This window comes from Mixophyes fleayi, chromosome 4 (genome assembly GCF_038048845.1).
Source record: "Mixophyes fleayi isolate aMixFle1 chromosome 4, aMixFle1.hap1, whole genome shotgun sequence".
In the NCBI taxonomy this organism is placed as follows: Eukaryota; Metazoa; Chordata; class Amphibia; order Anura; family Limnodynastidae; genus Mixophyes; species Mixophyes fleayi.
Window position 1 is genome coordinate 166,846,970 of NC_134405.1, and position 21,528 is coordinate 166,868,497.

At 38.9% G+C, this 21,528-nt stretch overlaps 1 protein-coding gene across 1 annotated transcript in view; it reads right to left on the reverse strand.

Annotated features, from left to right (window-relative positions):
* Positions 1 to 21,528, reverse strand: part of COG5 (component of oligomeric golgi complex 5) — a 295,484-nt gene that overhangs the window by 258,931 nt on the left and 15,025 nt on the right. Inside the window, exons 4-6 of the mRNA XM_075208803.1 lie at positions 14,862 to 14,916; positions 14,713 to 14,782; positions 13,966 to 14,086 (exon numbers count right to left, since the gene is read on the reverse strand). Coding sequence (XP_075064904.1) covers positions 13,966 to 14,086; positions 14,713 to 14,782; positions 14,862 to 14,916 — 246 coding nt within the window. The remainder of the gene's footprint in view (positions 1 to 13,965; positions 14,087 to 14,712; positions 14,783 to 14,861; positions 14,917 to 21,528) is intronic.

Below are 21,528 nucleotides of genomic sequence, written 5' to 3' on the forward strand. Positions count from 1 at the left end.
TCCATGAGGAGCTCTTAAGAAGATCAGGAAAGAAGAGAGAGATAGACAGGTTCGAGGACGCTGCATATTTTGGAGGTGCAATTTTTGCTGACAACCCAGATATACCAGCTGGCCTGTGTGAATAACATGCATGGAGGTATCTATAGAACTTTAATTTGGTACCAAGACCAGTAATAACAGAGTGCGTGAGTGTGTAAATACTCACTACAGAAAAACATGCCTAAAAATAATAATAAAATTAAATGAAAACATTCTAGTAAAAAAAAAAGTAACGTCATGGTTTTTTTTTTAAAAAGAAAACAAAAAACTTCTTTACATTAAGGAAAATCCCTCGTCCTTTAAAATTATGAACAAAAAAAATCACTTTACAAGAACAAGAATTGTATTTTCAAAATTAATGTGATTTCTATTTGTGATATTTAAGACAATCATTACCTAATTGTGTAAAATATTACACACAGATTTTAGATTGTGCTGACGCAATAGAGCAGAAAACTCTCCTTGTTAGGCATGAAGAAGATAAATTAAACACTGTGAGGGTGTTTCGAGGGTTGTCGAATTGTGGATGAATTAGCAAAGACTGCCAGAGACACTTGGATGTATCAAAACAGAGTGAAAAAGCCTTCTAGCATGAGTGTTCCCATGACAAATAGTACATATATTTTACTGTCTGCATCAAGCTCAAACCCATCCATGATCATTTCATCTGACAAAAACAATAAAATGTGGAACCCAGGACTTGATGTTTCACGTGTCCAGTGTACAAATTCGGTTTAACATAGCATATGACCAATCACATGACATCGACAAACAAGACAGCAGATACCCTCACATTTCAAATTTCTACCAAGAGTATATAAGTTAAAGTGAAGTGATTAATGGACCTTGGTAGCCAACCACTTAATGGGAAAGCCACAGTGTATTAGTGAAAACACCAGTGAAAGGTCTACTGCTGCAAAAACATGACATTCTTCTATGAATCAGGTGCTTTATCATTAGGATTTATTTAAAATTCTCTATTATTTTAAGAATAACATTGGCATTAATAGTGTACACTGTAGTTTCAGAGTGATAATGCAGCAAAGATATAAACATTAACTGAAATAGAGTAGAGAAGCACTGGTAAAAAGCCAGAGAGCCTGGGAGGTTCACACTTGTAACACTACTAGCTTTCTTTATATTGTGTGCAGGAGAGTGTGGGTAGGATTGGAGAGGCAAAGAACTCCCGTATCTCTCTCTGAACATAGCGGGTATTTCATGCACCACATCAGAGGGAGGAGTGGGGGGGGGCAGTGTATCCACCACCACAAGGTCTTCCTTCTTTGGAGTAAGCAGGGTATCTGAAAGCATGTGGGGGTGATTTTGAGATAAGTGATGTGGTGGCGACAAGGTAGTTTTGAAAGTCACACATCACTGTCCTAATGGACACCAGTTGCTACTTTCTTATGGACAACTGCAGGTGGCTTACTTTGTATTGCTTGATTCCCATCAAAACACAATAAAAGGATTGGACTGTAAAAGAAAATATCCCCGCTAGTATATCCTTTCAGGTACTTTGTATGCTGCAGCCAACACACAGATTTTCACCTGTAATATGGGAGTAAAGTGAAATTCACCTTGCTCTACAAACACATAAAACAACTATGTGTTAAATATGCTTAGTTTTGCAAGACAGGAAAAGCATAGAAATATTACACATGCCTCCGTAAATGCTGGCTAAAAATTATCTTAACGGCACTGAAGCATGTGGAATATAAAATAAAATCATCAGTCCAATAACGAACACCTACACAGATCCATGGAAATCAGCAAATGCAAATTAAAAGGTTGGTGGGTGCAGAAGGATCAGATCCCACTACCTGTCATAATGACAAGGCAGACACAAGCATGTACCAAAAGCAGTGATGGGGAATACATTGATAAAACTCAGCATATGAAGCTGACCAAGTCCTTACCCCTCTGGCATTGTGAACCCTGCACTGCAGTGGCTAAACAACTATCTTCACATAATTGCAATTATTTAGTACAGGCATGGGACAAGTGGCTGTCCATTATGTCTCTTTTTATAATGTGCTGTACTACAGTTTGTCCCAGGCCTGTCAAAGCTCATTATATTAAAAACAGACATCCAGGTTTTAGCTATTCCAATATTCTGGAAGGTTACTAGCACATCATTTGTTGTATTCTAAAGCATACCGACATGTTCATGATTCCTGTAAGTATAAATAGGCATAACAATTTATATGCATTAAAACACTGTTTCAGAAGTGCAAGACATACTCACAAGTAAATAAGTTGCTTTAGATAAGCTGATTAATATATTCAGCTGTATTGATCAGCATTCAATTTCAAAATGAGCCATGAAAGGAACAGAAAAGTAAAAAAAAAGAACTAACAAATAAGAGCACCTTTCTTTTAGCAAAACAAACCTAAAAGGTTCACTTGCATTAATTACACAGACATTTGTAAGATAAAACTAAAGAAAATGAGATGCACAAAGAAGTTAATATGAGTAGGGCATGTTGAGATATCCATCTAGTGTATGATTATACACACCTAAAGAAAATTATTGCATACAGATGGACACAGTTTTGTTAATTAATTATATAAGTTCTGTAAGTGCATCCATCCTAACATTTGAGCTTAATTAATACTTCATTTATAGCATGCACAAAGGCTGTAACCACTGAATGAGAGAGCACTGCATTCATGTTAGTTTTCACCAGCCCCAGTTGCTCCCCATTAGAGATGGATGTGCACTCCAAGCAATGAATACATGTGCCGGGGGGGTTGGCCTCCAATGTACTAAGATCAGCACTTTTGCAATGTTTAAAAGGGGAGATTTCTAACATTGGTAAATGGGTATGTTGGAGGTAGCTAGGGACCAGGGTCAGCAGACAAACCCATTGTTTTTCATTGTATTTACGCACATGAACTTTCACTGAAACAAATACATCCCATATCTTATTCATTGCAATTCTAACAAATCAACCACAAGTCTCTATGCCAGCTGAACCTTACAGCATCTTGGCAAGATAAATAACAGTGACGTCCACTGCTTGCATAGATGGCATGTGAGTGATTATCACAGACTGTGAAATATTCCACATGGCTTTGGTTCAGAAACATTCCAACTTATTGGTGGGATTGACACCAATTTTGTTCAGAGGTGTGCCATACAAATGCAGTTTTGCTTTGATGTTAACCATAGAATTTGATAGCAAATAACTAACTGCTCTTAAACTTTACATTATTATGGAAGAATCCACATCCGCATTTTTAATTCAAACTATAATTGGTACCAAATTGGAAGCAACAAGCACAGACAAGACATTATTTTGTTCAAATAAGGAACAATTATCAAGATTTGTGGGTCATTCCACATCAGTTCACCACCCATCTCAGATCGTAACAAAAAAAAAAAATCAGTTAAGAGACGATGTCCAAAACACTATTTCTGCCAAATATCCCGACTGTCTGACCATTAGTTTCCGAAATATTGATTTTTCAAAGAATGAAACCATTTACTAATCACAGCTTATTTATTCCAGTTTATTTGAAGTATCAGGGTGTTTAATGAGGAATCGCCACAAAATTTGGACCCTAAGGTGACTTTTCCTCCAGAATCCAAAAATCCGAACCAAAATGACTTTATCTGCCTTATGTTTCGCGTTACAGCAGGCCAAGGCAACACATTTGTTGATTGGTTTCGTTTCATAAAGTGTAACAGCACATCTTGTGCCTTCTCATTACATTAAGTATACCCAATGTACCAGATGTTATCGTACACTGCTGCTATGTATCTTTCAAGTTGCAGATCACTTATCTACATTTTTGTGACTTTGGTTGTAGTGACACCAACTCTAGTTCCTGCTGTCATCTTGTCATCTGATGACAAGCAGTATATGTGTAGCGCATAAGTAATCATAGCCCGAAATCTGTGAGGAGTACGCAGTCTTGTATTTCACTTGTGACATGTAAAAAACCTTTATGCCATATACATTTTCATTAGCCCAGTTATACAGGTCCAAAAAATGTCAAGATGTAATGGGTTTCCACTGCTTGCAGACTGATGCGAGTGGCTAGACGTTTATGCCATCACACGGACTCGTACCATGAAATGTGGCCAAAAAATTCCATTCTGCTTGAATGTTGAAGTCATCCTTATGGCAGCATAAGTTCAAAAGTTTTTCCAGTTCTTGTATTGTGCACTAACACCAACACTAAAGTTGTGAACATACTTCAATTTTGGAAATAATTCCGATAAGTATTTCATAACTACCATAATCAAGGCATGCACAGTTATAGCTACATGGTCACGGGCATCACATATAATGCACTAAGTTCAATGTCTCACACTCATCTTGCCCAAAATATACAGCAAATGGGTGGAGTGTTGCTTGTGAAGCATCAGGATGCAATCCTTGAATTGTATCCGGACTCATGAATGAATAATTTTATGCAAAATCAAGTAACACAATAGCTTTTGTTTCTGGTCGAATGATTTCTTTCAACTGGTGTAGGTATTCAGCCAGGGACTTTGCTGTGTATAGATGGGCCATTGCTAAATCAATTTTGGGGAGTTTCGCAAACACACACGGAAGGCATACCTCTTGCAGCAACGATAACACAATCCAACTAGAATGTCTGGAAAACGGTCTTTGAAAACAAGATAAAGCTGTTTCAAGTTTACTAGGAGTAGGATTTTTTTGTTTGTGAATTCTTTTTCCTCCTGCAACTTTTACAGAAAAAACTCTTTCTTTCCAGGGCACATTATAGAATGTTCATCATCTTGTAAAAACTGCTGTACTTGATGAACGATTTGTACAGTAAGGGCTTTGACTCTATAGTTTTCAGATTCTGCCAGTATGTCATGGCTTGGTTTAAGTTTTCTTGATTGTTTTACCATGTATTCTGCGACATTAAATTCTTCTGCAGTCTGCTTAATTGTCCAACTGTTGCCAGATTTAATATTTTTATTACTTTTTGTTGTGGTGTCTCTTCACACTTTTGCTTTAATTCATATATCAGACTCTGTAAATCATCACAACCTGAACATTCGTAAAAATCTGAGATGGGTGTCGGATATTTCTTTTTTTTTTTGGTGGGTGATTGGATGTGGAATGACCCTTGTAGGTCTCACTAGTTTTTACAGACTTTTATGAAATATTTTACATGAATAATTGCACAAATTACTCAATGAACAAAAGAAAAAAAAAATTCTGGTAAATCTTTCTTCTGGTCTGCAGAGGGCGAAAAAGCGGTTTCCTGGCTAAAATCAAAATTTACGTCAGACATATTTCAATTCATTCCAACCAAGAACTTGTTTGCATAACTTAAGTAGATGTCAGGGGCAATTTTGACATAGAGAATGCGTGACCAGCATGTGACCCCTACAGGGAAAATTATGATGTGGGGAGTCAGGAGCTATTATAGCCACCTTCAAAGAATAGACAGAGCACTTAGAAGACAACTCAGCAAACAGTGGTTCTCACAGAATATTGAAACCTAGGAATTACCCAGGTTCACTAAAAGCTACCTAGGTGTAAATTATTCCTTAATAGATTCAATGTTGTAATTTCTTATGGACCCTCTCAAAACGGAAACACTGATGCCTTATCTAAACTGTTTTCTTTTTTTTTTTTTTTGTGCAAAAGAGGGCATCATAGTACACAGAGAGATCCTGAACTGGCCTAAGTTGGCCCAAGCCATGGAGTCTAACATGACGTCGGTGTTCACCAGGGAGCGCCACAACGAGGTATGGGTTTTGCTGCGCGCGCCACATAAGTAGCGAACCATGGGGTGTGTCTTGAGAGTAGTTTGTGCAGGGACGTCAAGGGGTCGTGGAGGGGACCTGGATGGTCATGTGTCTACAGTATTAAAAAAAAAAAGAGCAGGACGCATGCACACAAGATGGCTGCCAGAAGCAGACATCACCGAGGAGACACAGCACTGCAGCAGAAAAGAAAAAGACTGGCATGCCAGACTCAGGAACCCCAACAGTTAAGTCCAGTGCGTGACAATGGGCATTGTACCCAGTGCAATATTAATCTAGGTGGCCATAAATGCAGACAAGTAACTGAGAAAATGGGCTTTTTTTATGAAGTGTAATACTACCATGGCAAAGAACAGATGAAATTACAGAATTTTGGGTCTGGGTTTTCCAATTAAAATTTACTGAAAAGTAGAAACACAATCCCTATAAAAACCATCATATAATCAAAGTTTAAATTATAAGAAAAAAAAGCAAAAACATATCCATAGTCTAATACACTTTCCAAGCAAGGTCTCTACCATTGTATCAAAAATAGATAAGGAATACAACTATATACTGAATTTGGAATTGCTAGGGTGACATTTTCCCAGGTATCTACACCTACAGCATGCTTTGGGGAGGGATACAGGCCCTAGATAACACACATATGTAAAAAAAAAAAAAAAAAAAAAAACATCTCAGGGGATAGTTCATTTTCGGCCATCAATGTCTTTTTGATAAAGGAAACTGAGATGGAAAGATCAATCACTGCTCCTCTCAAAATGGGAATCTAATATGGGTAATCTTTCATAATCAGAGAAGAATGTAAACAGATATTAAATAACACCACACTAGTTTAATGAAAACCCAAGACTTGAGATGAATCTTCTGATGCCAGACTAAGTATAGATCTATCTGGGGTGTCCGGTCATATCATTTTAAAATCAGGTAGTGCTCATGCTCAATGGAGCAAAATGTGTTTGGAAAGTCTAGGTCACTTGCTTCCCAAACAAAATCTCTTGGTTTTTTTTGATGAGAGTCAAGAAAGTTTTTTGGGTATGAGGGCTAGTATCATTTGAGAGTAATAAAGTAAGTTACCATGAAATGGCATTGCAATCCCAATATTCCAGATTTTGCTTTACTGTGGCAAGTACAGGAAAAATGTTTTATATATGTTTGATTTCTTTTTTTTCTATTCTCCATTTGTATAGAATACCAGTGGTGATAAGCAGAGCCAGAGCTACTGATTTAGTATCATTACTCTTGAAGACTGATATGTGATCATTCAGGATGAATTTGCCATAACTCTCTCATAACTCACATTTTTGGATTACAAATTAAGCTGACAGCTTTTCCTACATCCTGAGACTATGGATAAGCAGACATGTTATGGTGCCTGTCATAAGTCTTTACAGCAAGAATTATTCTTGTTTTCTCAGATAAATTTTTGCCTGTTACTTCTAAAACCAGCACAATCTCAATAAAGGATGCCATTTAAAATAGGCTAGAAGCCTGTAAACTAGGATTTTCCCATTGCTCTTCAAGTCAACATTTATCAGAAATACTGCTCGATAATTTGATTGGGTGGGTCTTTATCCTCATTATAGCTTACAGATATGGATGCTTAAAGCATGGTTTTTGAACGTCTTGTATGGTAAACATCTGGCAATGATGGAATTAAAAACAAATATTTTATAACAGGCATTTGATAAGGCATCTGATCCAGGTCATATACCACTTTTTCTAGGCTTTGAGTGACCAAAAAAAAAAAAAAAGTCTTCTGAAAAAAACATTGTGATTTCGTAATCTTTTGCACTCTGCCATCACTATACATCTCTTATGAGAATGGTTGAAAATTTTATGAACCATAAAAGAAGAGAAGAGATTGGTTTGCTGTAACAACCTAAGGACACTTAAGTCACTCATTTCTACAAAATACAGAACAGAAATAAAAAAAAAAAAAAAAAAAAGGAAAAACAAAAATATACTGGGGTGGCCCTCCTCTACTTGGAGGTTGACTTTACATTCTGGGGTCAAATTTGTCTGAACAGAGACTTTAGATTGTGCTATACTGAATAATAACCAAAGAACATTACAGTGTTTAAATGTGAGAACTCAAAATGTGATTAATTCTATGTGACAGTTTGATTATGTTTCTTATGAACAGTGTAGGCACGTTCCTGAAAACACCTGGGATGATCACAATCTCATTAATACTCATCATATTACCATAATGTTCAGAAGATGACCAACTTCATATTTGTATGTAAAAAGTGAATACAGAAGGAACTATGCAGCTGTAATACAGAAAAAGTAAAAATGCAGATTGTATGTAGGGAACATGAAAGCTGATTTACTTGTTGGACTATATAAAGGTGAAAGATTAAGATTGGATTATATATATATATATATATATATATATATATATATATATATATATATATATATATTCCTGAAGGATCTACAAATGTCTAAATGTCAGGTTACAACTTAAAATATTTCATACTTTGAAAACAATGATTGGTTAAAGTAAAATAAAAGGTTTCTACTTTCAGACAATGTAAGGCATGACGATTTGTACATAGAGATTCCCCACTAACGAAATGTAGGAACATTAATTCATTCATGAATTGTAATACAACTTATGTGGTTTATCTGATAGAATGTGAATGTGTGAGAAAATTTGAGGAATATTATTCATAAAGGATGGTAATTATAGTATTCCCCAACATTTTTATAAGGCTGATCCTACTTCCCTTAAATTTAAACCGATCGAACATATTAAAGTAGATAAGAGGGGAGGGTACCGATTGGTAACTTTAGCACAACATGAAACTTATTAGATTTTCACCTTGAATACTTTTGGGGTTTAATGAGGGTTGTGAAATCATGCTATTTATTTGGACACCTCATGTTATCTTTGTATGCAATTTGTAAAGTAATAAGAGACTGTATAAGTTTACAGCCATAAGACTCTAGAATGAAATTGGGTATATGGTTCTTTGTCTGTGAGATATAGAGATTGTCGCAGACTTCCTCAGAGTGTAATTATCTATAGACTCTAGATGAATGTCGTATAGATTTACCTAAGGTATTCGTTAGGCACAATCTAGATTTTAAAGAGGGTTTTTCTGAATAAGTTATTCATGGTCCGTGGCTGTGCACAGTAGCATATAATCCCATTCATTTTGAAAGGATATTATTTTGATCATCATGCACGCGTTAGGACTTTATGTCTGAATTTGGCCTGCAGTACCTCTGTGCTACCAGGGGTGCTGCTATTATACCTGGACAGATTCTCTCTGCCTGCAAACGGTTAAGGCCTCATCATCAGATCAGAATCATGATCACCTGTTTCTGGTCTTCTTAAGACTTCCTTTTCCAACGGGGCCAGTGCCAGTTTGTTTGACTTTGCTGCTATTGGTTCCTCAGTGTACACCTGTGTTCTGATGCTGACTGACTCCCTTGTTTCTACGTTCTGCACCACGAAGATCCCAGCATTGTTTTGAAATTGCTCCTGCCTATTCCCTGGTACGTTTGTTGATTTTCCAGCTTCTGACCCCTGGTTTGTCAGAACCTCCTTTTGCCCGATTCTCCAGCTGACACCAGTCTTACCTGGTACAGTGACTAAACCAAATCCATTGTGCCTGGGACCCTGCATCTCCAGCCTCATAGCCAAACCTGGCAATCCTGCTACCCTGTGCTGCAGTTTACTCCTCGAGTCTAGGAATCTGCATTTACCATAATATCAGTTATTTTTGCTCTTGTGAACCTGCTGCCTCTATGAACTAAGATTGGCAATAACCATTCACTGCATCTGTTTCTTGTCACCCATGTATACCTACTGTTTTTCCTGCTGGAACCTGCTGCTTCTATGAACCGAGTTGCTGTTTACAAATTGACTGCACCTATTGATTTCCAGTGTATCTCTGCTATAATAACGACATTTTGTTTCACTAGCACAACTCTTCACTGTTCTGTTACTGGGAACCCTAACAACATGGTACGAGTTAATTAATTTATGAAAGAAATGGTTTTTAGAGTGCGGCGAGGACCTTCTAGGTGTCTGGAGCAAGTTTGTATAGTCCATGGCTGCATGATCATTTAGTTATTGGGTATGTGGCTTTTTGAATTGGAGGAGATTCCACTAGTGCTAAATGTACGTAAGGTTGTGTGAAGATACCCGTTTTTTTGGGCCCTGGGTCTCTCCTTTTTAAACATTGGTGAGTGCTGGACTAAGAGGTTGAAGGGGGAGCGGCGGTGAGCTGTTATTCCACAGTGGCCCCCCTGCGGTTTCCCAGACAGAATGTGTCAGGCAGTCCTGTGCGGGACAATGGGTACTAATTGGTCTTCCCCACCTCCAAATATCTAATAACAGTTAACCCCTCTTGAAATTAACTCCTTACACTATATTGTGATGTCAATTTTGTGAGAAGCGAACAAGTTGGTCAAGGTGATATCAAACTCGTTTCACCACAGGTTGTAACATGACATATGCCTACGTTTATCTGATTTCTGGTACGTGCATAATTGTTTTTTATGATATTACAATACTATTGTGACAGGATCGACCGCCTATGCCACCCTGTCTATTGCATTGCTGGGGACTGGTTTAGCTTGCACTGCCACAATAATATTTAAAGATTTTACACATAGAAGCTCCCCCTTGTCTGACTTTAGACTGAAGCTTTTCCCGTGGAGATTGGGTAAAAAGGGGAGACACATGGATAACTATCCATTTGGCATTGAGAGTGAAAGCGTGATTCTCCATTGCAGGAAGAAAACATCTGAGCTCTGATTTTTTTTTTTTTTATTTTTTTTTTAAGCTGGTATTTTAAAAAGAGATTTGCAAGAAACATTTGTGCACTGAGTTTTTGTTTTCATTTTACACCTACACAACTTACCTTCAGATCTCTGCTCTTCATCTCTCATAACCATCTGTTGAAAAGATTGTGGGCCTGAGTCATTAAGGAAAGTAAGGCCAAAAAAAAAAACTAACTGTTCTTCAGGACAAACCATGTAACAATGCAAGGGGTGCAAATTAGTTTATTATTTTGCAAATAAATTAAATACTTGGGGGTAAATGTATCAAGCTGAGAGTTTGCAGGCGGGTTTGAAAAGTGGATGAAGATGTTGCCTATAGCAACCAATGAGATTCTAGCTGTCATTTTGAAGAATGTACCAAATAAATGATAGCTAGAATCTGAAAAGCCAGAAAACTCTAAGCTTGATACATTTACCCTCTGCTGTTTTGTCATCTAGCACACAAATACTTAATAGCTTTATTTTTATACTTTTAAAATCTGTCCTCACATTTTAAAATTTACCTCCACCTCCAATTCAACATGGTTTTGCCCAGATGCAAAGTTACTCATTTCTTTATGCTTTGCTCTCCTTAATGACTCAGGTCCTGTGACTCTGTACACTCTACAGATATCTGCCTATGCTGCTCGTTGTGAGTTTGTACCCACTTCTATATTTGGCTGGCATCTTTCTATCATTGATCGTGATTTTTAGGAAGTTTATAAAATCAAACTATACAATGTGCTTGGTACGATAAAACATGATTGTGGGAGCGTAAACACTAATGCAAAATCTGACCAAACAGTGGTTTATCATGTGATCTGCATGATAATTACATCAGTATGTATTCAGCTTTACTGTTCTTCACTTGTCCAGTGCCATAAGTAGAGAGAGCACAACCTTAAGGCAGAACTATTCAATATTGCTGTTCTGAGAGAGCAACTTACACAGGTCTTGCCCACCCCTCTGGATGCCCAGTGCACAAGGATTATTAAGGAGTGCCTTACTGTTATTTTTTTTCATAGTCAGGCTACATAGAATAATAATAAAATAAAAAAAAAAGTTAAAATACCGTTATCAGACAGCTGTCCGTAATAATAGATTGCTAATAAATATCAATAAATAAAAAACATCAGTTCAGCAGCCACCAATCTTTGTGGGGAGAAGTCTTTATTTTCTGAGCTAGTCTGCTTACATCTCTCTCAAGGTATAGCTCATACCCTTAACAGTCCCTGGAAAGAATTATCTGATGCCAGAGCAAGTATAATTAATAAAAAATAAATACATTTTATATATATTTTTTTCACACCGGTCAACCACAATATTAAAACCATCTACTTAATATTGAAGACCTTAGAAGGTGTCCTGTGGTATCTGGTACTAAGATGTATAACAGCAGATCCTTTAAGTCATGTAAGATGCAAGGTGAGGCCTCCATGGCACATCCCACAGATGTTGGGTCAGATTGAGATCTGGTAAATTTGGAAGCCAAGTCAACACCTTGAACACTGTCATGTACTTCAAACTATTCCTGTACAATTTTTGCAGTGTGGCAGGGCACATTCCCTGATGACAATGGCCTCTTAAAGTAGGACATACAGTTTCCCTGAAGCGGTGTACTCTCTGACACGTACCACCTACCTAAACATTGTTGCACAAAGTAACATCCACATGAATGCCAGGTACCATGGTTTCCCAGCAGAACATCACACTGCCTCTGCCGGCTTGACTTCTTACCATAGTGCACCCTGGTGCCATCTCTTCCCCAGGTAAACAAGACACAAGCACCAGGCCGTCCACATGAAGTAAAACAAAACATTATTCATTAGACCAGGCCACCTTCTTCAACTGCTCCATGGTCCAGTTCTAGCGCTCACTATAATCTTCATCATTATAGATTTGTAAGGCGCCACAGTGCTCCATAGCGCCGTACATTAGGGAAAACAGTACATACATAAAAGAGGGACATACAAGGTAGATAAAATAAGTGCAGACATGAAAATAAAGGGTATGGAGGACCCTGCTCAATAGAGAGCTTACATTCTAAATGATAGAGGGCACAGCTGAATAAAGAGGAGCTAGTGTGGCTTAGAGTTGAGATGGATAGTTGTGAGGGTGCATTAGTATGAACAGTGTGATCGAGTATAAGGTCACCACTGAAAAATGAGATGTGTTTTCAAAGAGCTTCTAAAGATTTGAAGGCTGTGGGAAAGTCTGATTGAGCATGGTAGAGAATTCAATAAGTGGGAAGCAGCACGGGAGAAATCTTTTAGGCGCACGTGCCAATTTTAGGTGCTTTCGGCAGTGGACTGGAGTCAGCATGTAGACTTTGACCGGTCCGTGGCTCAGAATCCAATACGCAGCAAGCTGCGATGCACTGTGTATTCTGACGTCTTTCAATCATAGCCAGCATTAATTTCTTCAGCAGTTTGTGCTACAGTAGCTCTTCTGTTGGATTTGACCAGACAGGCTAGCCTTTGTTGCACACCCCAATGAGCAATGGGCACCCATGACTCCATTGCCAGTTGACTGCTTGTCCTTCCTTGGACCACTTTTAGTATGTACTAATTACTGCATCCCGGGAACACCCCACAACCCCTGCCGTTTTGGACTTGCTCCGACACAGCCGTCGAGCCATCACAATTTGGCCCTTGTCACAGTCATTCAGATCCTTACTTACACTTGCCCATTTTTCCTGCTTCAAACATATAAACTTCAAGAACTGACTTCATTTGCTGCCGAATATATCCCACCCCTTGACAGATGCCGTTGTAACAAGATAATAAATGCTATTTACTTCACTCCCTAGTGATTTTAAAGTTGTGGTGATCGATGTATACCAAAAATGACTCCAAGGGAAGATGAGACGTGTATTCACTATTTGCAGATACAAATGCAGATTTTATAAGTGCTCATAGTGAAAAAATGTTACTTCCCCATATGCTCTATTGTATTGTTGTATGTTATAAGGATATACTACATAATGTGTTTTCCATGCCAAGCAAGTAATCCTAATTGTCCAGCATATTTCACAATGATGCAGTGACCAGTGTCACTGCTGTACTTTTATATAATCATGGATACCTCTTTTATAGACCTCTATAGCAAATCTGGGATTATATAAGGCATTCAGCTGACCAGTTTTAAATAATCTGTCCAAGAAACCCAGTATTACCAGTTAATAAACAATATGCAACAGATCAATATAGATCAAATATACAATGCATAGCGTGGCTATAGATAGAAAAGACAGTGTGCCTTGGTTGTTTGAAATTCAACATTGGTCAAGTGCATCACTTGTAAAAACAGCAAACAAAAAATGCTTTCTCCAATCTAAGCAGAGCTGGAGGAAAGTAATCTATGCTTCTGTTCCCCATACAAAGCCCAGAAAAGAAATGTGAACTTACCCAGCTCATTTAGACTCTGAGCAGCTTTAGTAATCTCTCTACTACCACCCTGAAGCTGACCTTGAAGTCTTTTACTGAGATACAAGATGCGAATAATTCTCCGAAGCAAATCACAAGCCGACTGCAGAGAAAAAAAAAAAAAAAATGTATCAAAGAGTGTTGTAATTTTTTGCAAAACTATATTTCAGGTTATCCTGTGTCAGAAGTGAAAGCTTTTACGTTGTCTCAAAAGCAGAAAAATCAATGGTTAACGCTTGAAATATTGATGAACTGCTCATAATTTGAAGATAACACACAATTGCGAGCGTTGTGAACTTACATAAATGTTGTTCCTGTAGCACCAGTAGCCTCACAAATAAAAAATTATTTATAATTTATGACTTTAGGACAAGTTTGCTGGTTTCCTATAAATGTAATCCATGCATCCATTAGGGTGTTACCTTTCTAGAGAAAAACAGGACTCAGTTTCTCACTCTCTGCAGCTTGTTAAACTAACCACAGAGTGATAACATTTTGTGTAGCCAATAAACTGGGACACTGAATGCTTTTCCCTTTTTGTTAGTAAAGTTGCATATTCTAACCATCTTTCAAAACTTATTTGTAAGATATTTGAAGGAGTTGAAAGTTTAACCCCAACATACTGATATGATGAGACATCATATAAAATAAAAAAATATTGCATCATTGTCAATCGAAAATTTCAATAATGTTTCATCTCTGGTGTAAAGTAGAGAGCTATTTCCATACCTGCAGACGTGCAAGCTGTGCAGTGCGAGAAACAATTTTGTTATATGGATCCACAATCTTTCCTCTGATCCTGGTAAGAAAAAGAAAAGGTGATTTTAAGTACAGTACATGTTATATCTATATATAGAGTGCGAATATACAACACCTACCTATCAATTGCACTTTGCAGGGCACCAATTCTAGCCTGCATCATCTGAAGAACACCTGAAAGATATTAATACAAATAAATTTAAGGTCTACTAAAAATGGTTTAGTGGAAGTAAATATAGTAAATGAAAATACTTTACTTTATACTTTATTACTAACAGTAATAATATGTAATAAGCAACTATTTATATATGTAAAACTGCTTAACAGGCAATATATACAGAACTTACAACAAAAACGCAATCGCAGTGTAAGTAAGAATAATGCAATTCACCCTCCTTTAAAATACCCCTAGACACTTTCTTAAATGGTTAACTTTCTGACACAAAACGCTAGAGGTTTAAATTCTCAGAATAAGCGGAGGTTGGCACTTTCATCATTTTATAAGCTCAAAGCTGATGTAGTGGCTTTACAAGAGACGCATTTTATGGCAGCAGCCCCCCCAGTTCTGAGAGACAGACATTACCCACTATGTTTCACTGCGAACGGCCCTCTTAAACGAAATGGGGTGGCTATCCTATTTAGTAATAGAGTAAATTCATAAATCTTCCATAGTGGACAAGGCGGGTAGATATTTGATCTTGATTGGCACATTAAACAATAAACTAGTTACTATACTTTCAGTGTATGCCCCAAACTCTAAACAGGTTCCTTTCCTGAAGGGGGTCTTTCAAGAAATAGAAAAGTATAAAAAAGGAGATCTGATAGTGATGGGAGACTTTAATATAGTCGCAGATCCAAAATTGGATAGGTCCACCCGATCTTTGACTCCCTCCTCGGATACAGAGTCTTCAGGCCCCTCCTTGGCATTCACCAGGTTATTGGCAGAATTTTACTTATATGACGTGTGGAGAACTGCAGATCCCAATGGCAGGGACTATACATACTTCTCCTCCGTTCACAATTCATATTCACGTATTGATCTAGTCATTACTGATAAGTGGACTTTACAGGCTACCAAGGTGATTCAAATTTTGCCGATAACATGGTCGGACCATGCTCCAATACTTTGGTCATGGAAGAGCGCTAATGTTTACACGCCCCCAGGCCGTGGCGTATGCCGACATATCTCTTATCTCTTTTTTATGCCCAGCTAGACTGGACATAAAAAAAGCGATAGAACAGTATTGTCAAACTAACGCCCCATCAGACATGAACATTTTTAACTTTTGGTGTGCGTTGAAGGCAGTTGTGAGAGGGACAGCGATCCAGACGGGGGCCCGGTTGAAAAGGGCCAATGGGTATCTACAAAAAGAACTCTAGGTTAAGTTGCATAAATTAGATTTCCAGAATAAAACATGTCCCTCTAAAGAGTTGAAAAAAGAAATAGCCCTAGTTCGAGCTCAACTCCAAAAAATTTTACTATCTAAGACCCAACTAGCATTAACTAGACTCCGACAAAGGTTCTATGCGGCAGGGAACCGAGCGGGGAAGCTTATGGCTAGGAAACTGGAGGCCAGCCGGATCAGAATAGAATTAAATATTTGCTAGATAATACAGGAAAGAAAGTGTCTAACCCAAGGGACATTGCTAACATGTTCGCTCAGTATTACTCTAAATTATACAATTTGAAGGACGATAGCTCTACTCACCAGCCAAGCCCTGCAGACATAGAGGGGTTTCTGCACAGTCTCCATATCCCAACAATTGACCCAGTGACGGGGGTTGCCCTGTCTGCTCCCTGGTCCCGAGAAGAGATTCAGGAGGTTATTAAGAATCTTTCGTCAGATAAAGCTCCAGGACCGGATGGTTATATAAATGGTTTATATGTGACATTCCAGGAAGAGCTCCCTCCGATACTTGAGCAATTGTTTAATGAAGGTTCATCTCAGGGATCATTCCCATCCGAGATGTTGGAGTCACGGCTAGTTACAATTCCTAAGCCGGGGAAGGACCCTACTTCGTGTCTCAGCTAGAGACCAATAGCCCTCCTAAACTCAGACATTAAAATATATGCTAAATTGATAGCGAATAGACTTAATGGACTTCTCCCAGATCTGACCCATCCAGATCAAGTGGGATTTGTTTTGGGGCGTCAGGCCTCAGATAACACCAGAAGGGTGCTCAACATTTTAGAATGGGTGTCGAATTCTCAGTCGGAGTTATTAGCTCTCTCTCTGGATGCTGAGAAGGCTTTCGATAGATTACACTGGGGATACATGGAGAGGGTCCTTCTCCGGTTCGGATTTCAGGGTAAATTCCTATCAGCCATTTCTGTATTATACTCTAACCCTTCAGCTAAGGCGTTTAGTAATGGTTTTGTGTCGTATAGTTTCCAGATCTCAAATGGTACGGACAGGTGTGTCCGCTATCGCCTCTGATCTTTGTCTTGGCAATGGAACCCCTTAGTTGTTAGATCCTCACCTCTATTCCCAGGTATTAGCATTAAGAACACGATACATAAATTATGTTTATTTGCTGACGACATTTTATTATTTGTAACCGACCCGGAGACCTCGCTGCCGGCGCTACATAATATACTCGATGCATATAGTCGTGCTTCTTACTATAAATTAAATTCAACAAAATCAGAAGCCCTCCCAATAAACATCCCTCCTCTGAGAATAGGCCTTCTTAAGAAGAACTTAAAATACCCTTGGAAAACAAAAGCTCTTCCATACTTAGGTATACAGATTACCTCAAATCTAGATAATACAATAAACCTCAATTTTATGGCTTTGATCCAGCAGCTTCTTTTGTTAACCAGATCGTGGGCCTGCTGCAAGGTCTCCTGGTTGGGGAGGATGGCGGCCTTTAAGAGGTCGGTGTTACCAAAAATGATGTATTTGTTCAGAACTATTCCGGCTAACATCCCAAAACCATTGTTTGCTAAAATGCAGTCGATCTTGACAAGCTATGTTTGGAAACATAAGCCTCCTCGTATAGCAGGGTCTAGGATGTGTTTACCTAAACAACAAGGCGGTCTGGCGTTACCAGATTTATATAAATACCATGCTGCCCGTTTATTATCCCAAATTAGAGATTGGTCCTTACCTGCTAACCAGAAACCTTGGGTGGACCTAGAGAGAGCATCGAATTCTAGTTTTCCCTTAGAAGATCTGATTTGGGTCCCTAAATCATGGCGCCCGACACCCGCCCTCTTGCCAAAGATAACTAAAGATTCTTTAGAAATATGGGATAGGTTTATTGACAATAGTCAGGATATCACAGTCCCTACTATGAATATCTCACTTGTAACTATAGCTAAACTCATTCCGGGTCTAAACCTTGGCTTGTGGATAGGGAATGGGGCTAAATTACTGTTGGATTTATTTGAAGGTCAGACTTTACTTTCTTTTACTCAAATACGTGACAAATTCCACCTCCCTGCCCAGGATTTCTATAAATATCTACAGATTAGGCACTGGTTTTCATCCATCTCAAGACAGGGATAGTGGATATTCCGAGCCCCAGCCTTAATTCAGGCGAGACTAACAAATGGCCCAAATAGGTCTGGTATTACTTTTTGGTACAAATGTCTCTTCCCTCTCCCTTCGGAAACTAAGACCAGAACCCAATTACAATGGGAAGCAGATCTTGATATTACGCTTACTAATGAGCAATGGAAAAAAGAAGTGTTTAATACATTCCGAATGTCCAAATGTGTGAACCATTCGGAAATGATGGTGAAACTAATTAATAGATTATACCTCACCCCGACCCGTTTGCATAAAATGTGGCCGACTCAATCGAAATTTTGTTGTAGGCAATGTGGTTTACCAGGAGACATAGTGCACATATTTTGGAATTGTACCCTTATCCGACCATTCTGGAACCAAGTGTTTGAAATAGCTAATAAGGTTACCTCTCAAAGAATAGACCCGGCCCCGGAGGTAGTTCTACTTCAGTATTTTCCCCCACAATTCCCTTTGCACGCTAGATATGTGTTTCGTCACATTTTTTTTTTTTTTTTTTTAAACTTTTTATTTATAACAGCAGATATATGTATAAAGCACAACAGTACGGGTCATACATCTTGTCAAAGTACCAATATTACTAAATATAAGGACATCAGATAAGAAAAATAAGAAACGCAAAAAAAATAACAGACAAAATAAAGATACATTTTTCTCATCCAGGTACATTCCGGAAGGGAGTTAAAGATCTGCAAAGTGAACAATTGAGATAGAATTTTTTTCCCAATAGCAAAGGTGCATCTTGTACCATTGTACTTATCTAGCGAATAGAACACACTGCTATGATTATTTTTCTTTGGGGGGGAGGTGCGAGGGGAAGGGAGGAAGGGGGAGGGACAGAGTGGGAGAGGTGAATAGAGGGAACACAAAGAGAATAGGAGAAAGAAAGTTACCGAGATTGAAGAAAAAAAAGGAGGGAGAAGCAACTTAAGCTTATGAGAGGCCTGGCAGAGTACTGTTGTTAAAGCTATACCAAGGATCCCATATTTTGTGGAACGTGGGAACTTTGTCATGGAGGAGACTAGTCATATATTCCATGGATGCCGTGTGCCAAGTTCTTTTCATAACTCCCTCTTTAGAAGTTTGTGAGGCCTTCTTCCATTCACTGGCTATTTGTAACTTAGCTGCATTATAGATGTGTCGGATCAGCTTATCTGATGTCTTAGTAATGCCCTTGATAGGTTGGTATAGAAGCACCGAGAGTGGATTCTTAGGCACGTTAATTGAGGTAACCTGTCGGACCAGTGATATAACTTCGTCCCAGAATTTAGCCACCAAAGGGCAATCCCACCAAACATGAAGAAAAGAGTCCACCGCCCCACAATCACGCCAACATAAATTTGAAGTTTGGGGAAAGATAGAATGGAGCCTCTCAGGGACCATATACCATCTGGTGTAGACCTTGTATGAGTTTTAACGGATAGCTGTATTAATAGATGACCTTGAGATTTTTTCACGAATGAGCGACCATCTCTCCTCGTCTAGGGTCACCCCAAGATCCTGTTCCCAAGCCTGCTCAAACGGTTCCTTAGGAGGAGATGAGGAGGACACGAGGGAACTATACAGAATCGATATAAAGCCACGGCGACCCGGGCTATAAATACAGTGCCTCTCGAAGGATGTTGGCAACCGAAACCTAGATGAAGGAGTCTGGGCTTGAATAAAGCTTTTAATTTGTACATAGTGAAAGTAGAGGTTGCTTGGAAGTGCATGTCTCTCACTCAGGTCTGTGAAAGAGCGTGGAGCATGCTCTCCCATCAAATGGAGAAAACGGTCTATTCCTGCTTTCCTTCAAGGGTAAGCAAAAGCATTGATGCACCCCTGTGGGAAACCAGGGTGTCTCCACAGCTGGGTGAGAGGCGAAGGGTATGGGGCTAGTGTATATTTTTTGTTCAATTTGTCCCAAACCTCCAGTGTAAAACGGATGGAGGGCGTAACAAGGACTGAGGCTGGTCTGACACTCCTAGGAATCCAAGGTAAAAAGCGAACTCCTATATCTGGAGACAACAAATCTTCAATATCCACCCACCTCTTGGTTCCCAGTGGCGAGAGCCAAGAAATGAGATGAGTCAATTGTGTAGCTTGGTAATATCTGTCGAACAGGGGGAGACCCAGGCCACCATTATATTTAGATTTAGCTAGACAAAGTTTGCTGCGTCTGGGCCTCTTACCCTGCCATACAAACACACCGCATATAGATTGAATAGAACCCAAGAAAGAGTCAGGGACTTTAACCGGAAGGGTCTGAAATAAATATAAAAGTCTGGGTAAGACATTCATTTTGATGGCATTGATCCTTCCGAACCACGAGATGTAAAGAGAACCCCAGGTCGATAGGTCATGTTTTATTGTGGACAACAAAGGGGGGAAATTAGCCTGAAACAAAGTTTCGTAGGAGCTTGTTATATAGACTCCCAGATATCGGATTGCTTTGGGCCGCCACTGAAACTCAAAATTAAGCTCTAAGACTTTCTTTATGTGAGGTGAAAGATGTAGCGCAAGCGCTTCTGATTTGGAGTTATTTACTTTATATCCGGAAAGAAAGCCGAAATTTTGCAATTCCATGAATAAATTAGGAAGAGAAGTTTGAGGTGATGATAATGTGAGAAGGACATCATCTGCAAACAGCGATATCTTATATTGTCTACTCTTGACCTGGATTCCCCTCACATCTGGGTTTAGTCGAATCCGAGCAGCAAGTGGTTCGATACATAGTGCATAGATAAGAGGGGAGAGAGGGCAACCTTGTCTCGTCCCATTCTCGATGCCAAACACGGAAGAACTCAAACCATTTGTCGACACCGAAGAGGATGGGCTATGATATAAGGCTTGAATACCTTGAAGAAAATTGCCAAATAATCCAAAGGATTGGAGGGTTTGAAACATAAATGGCCAGGAGAGCCTATCAAAGGCTTTCTCTGCGTCTAACGCCAAGACTACAGAAGGAAGTTTGGTCTGGTTTATGTAAGAAATCAAGTCTATAGTTCTCCTAGTATTGTCTAGAGCTTGTCTGTTTGGGACAGTTTTGTCACATTTTGATCGCTGCTAGAGCATCCTTGGCACAAAACTGGAAGTCCCCAAACTTGCCCTTGTTGAGCAAAGTAGTTGCTAAAGTACAATTTAGTTTCGAGATGGAAACGATGGGGATGCCGTATTCCTCCTCTCCTTCCTCACCTCTAATGAAGTGGTTTGCTTGGCATGTGTATACAACAGATGGTGAGGGGGCAAGTCGAGCCCAAGTCGACCCGCTACT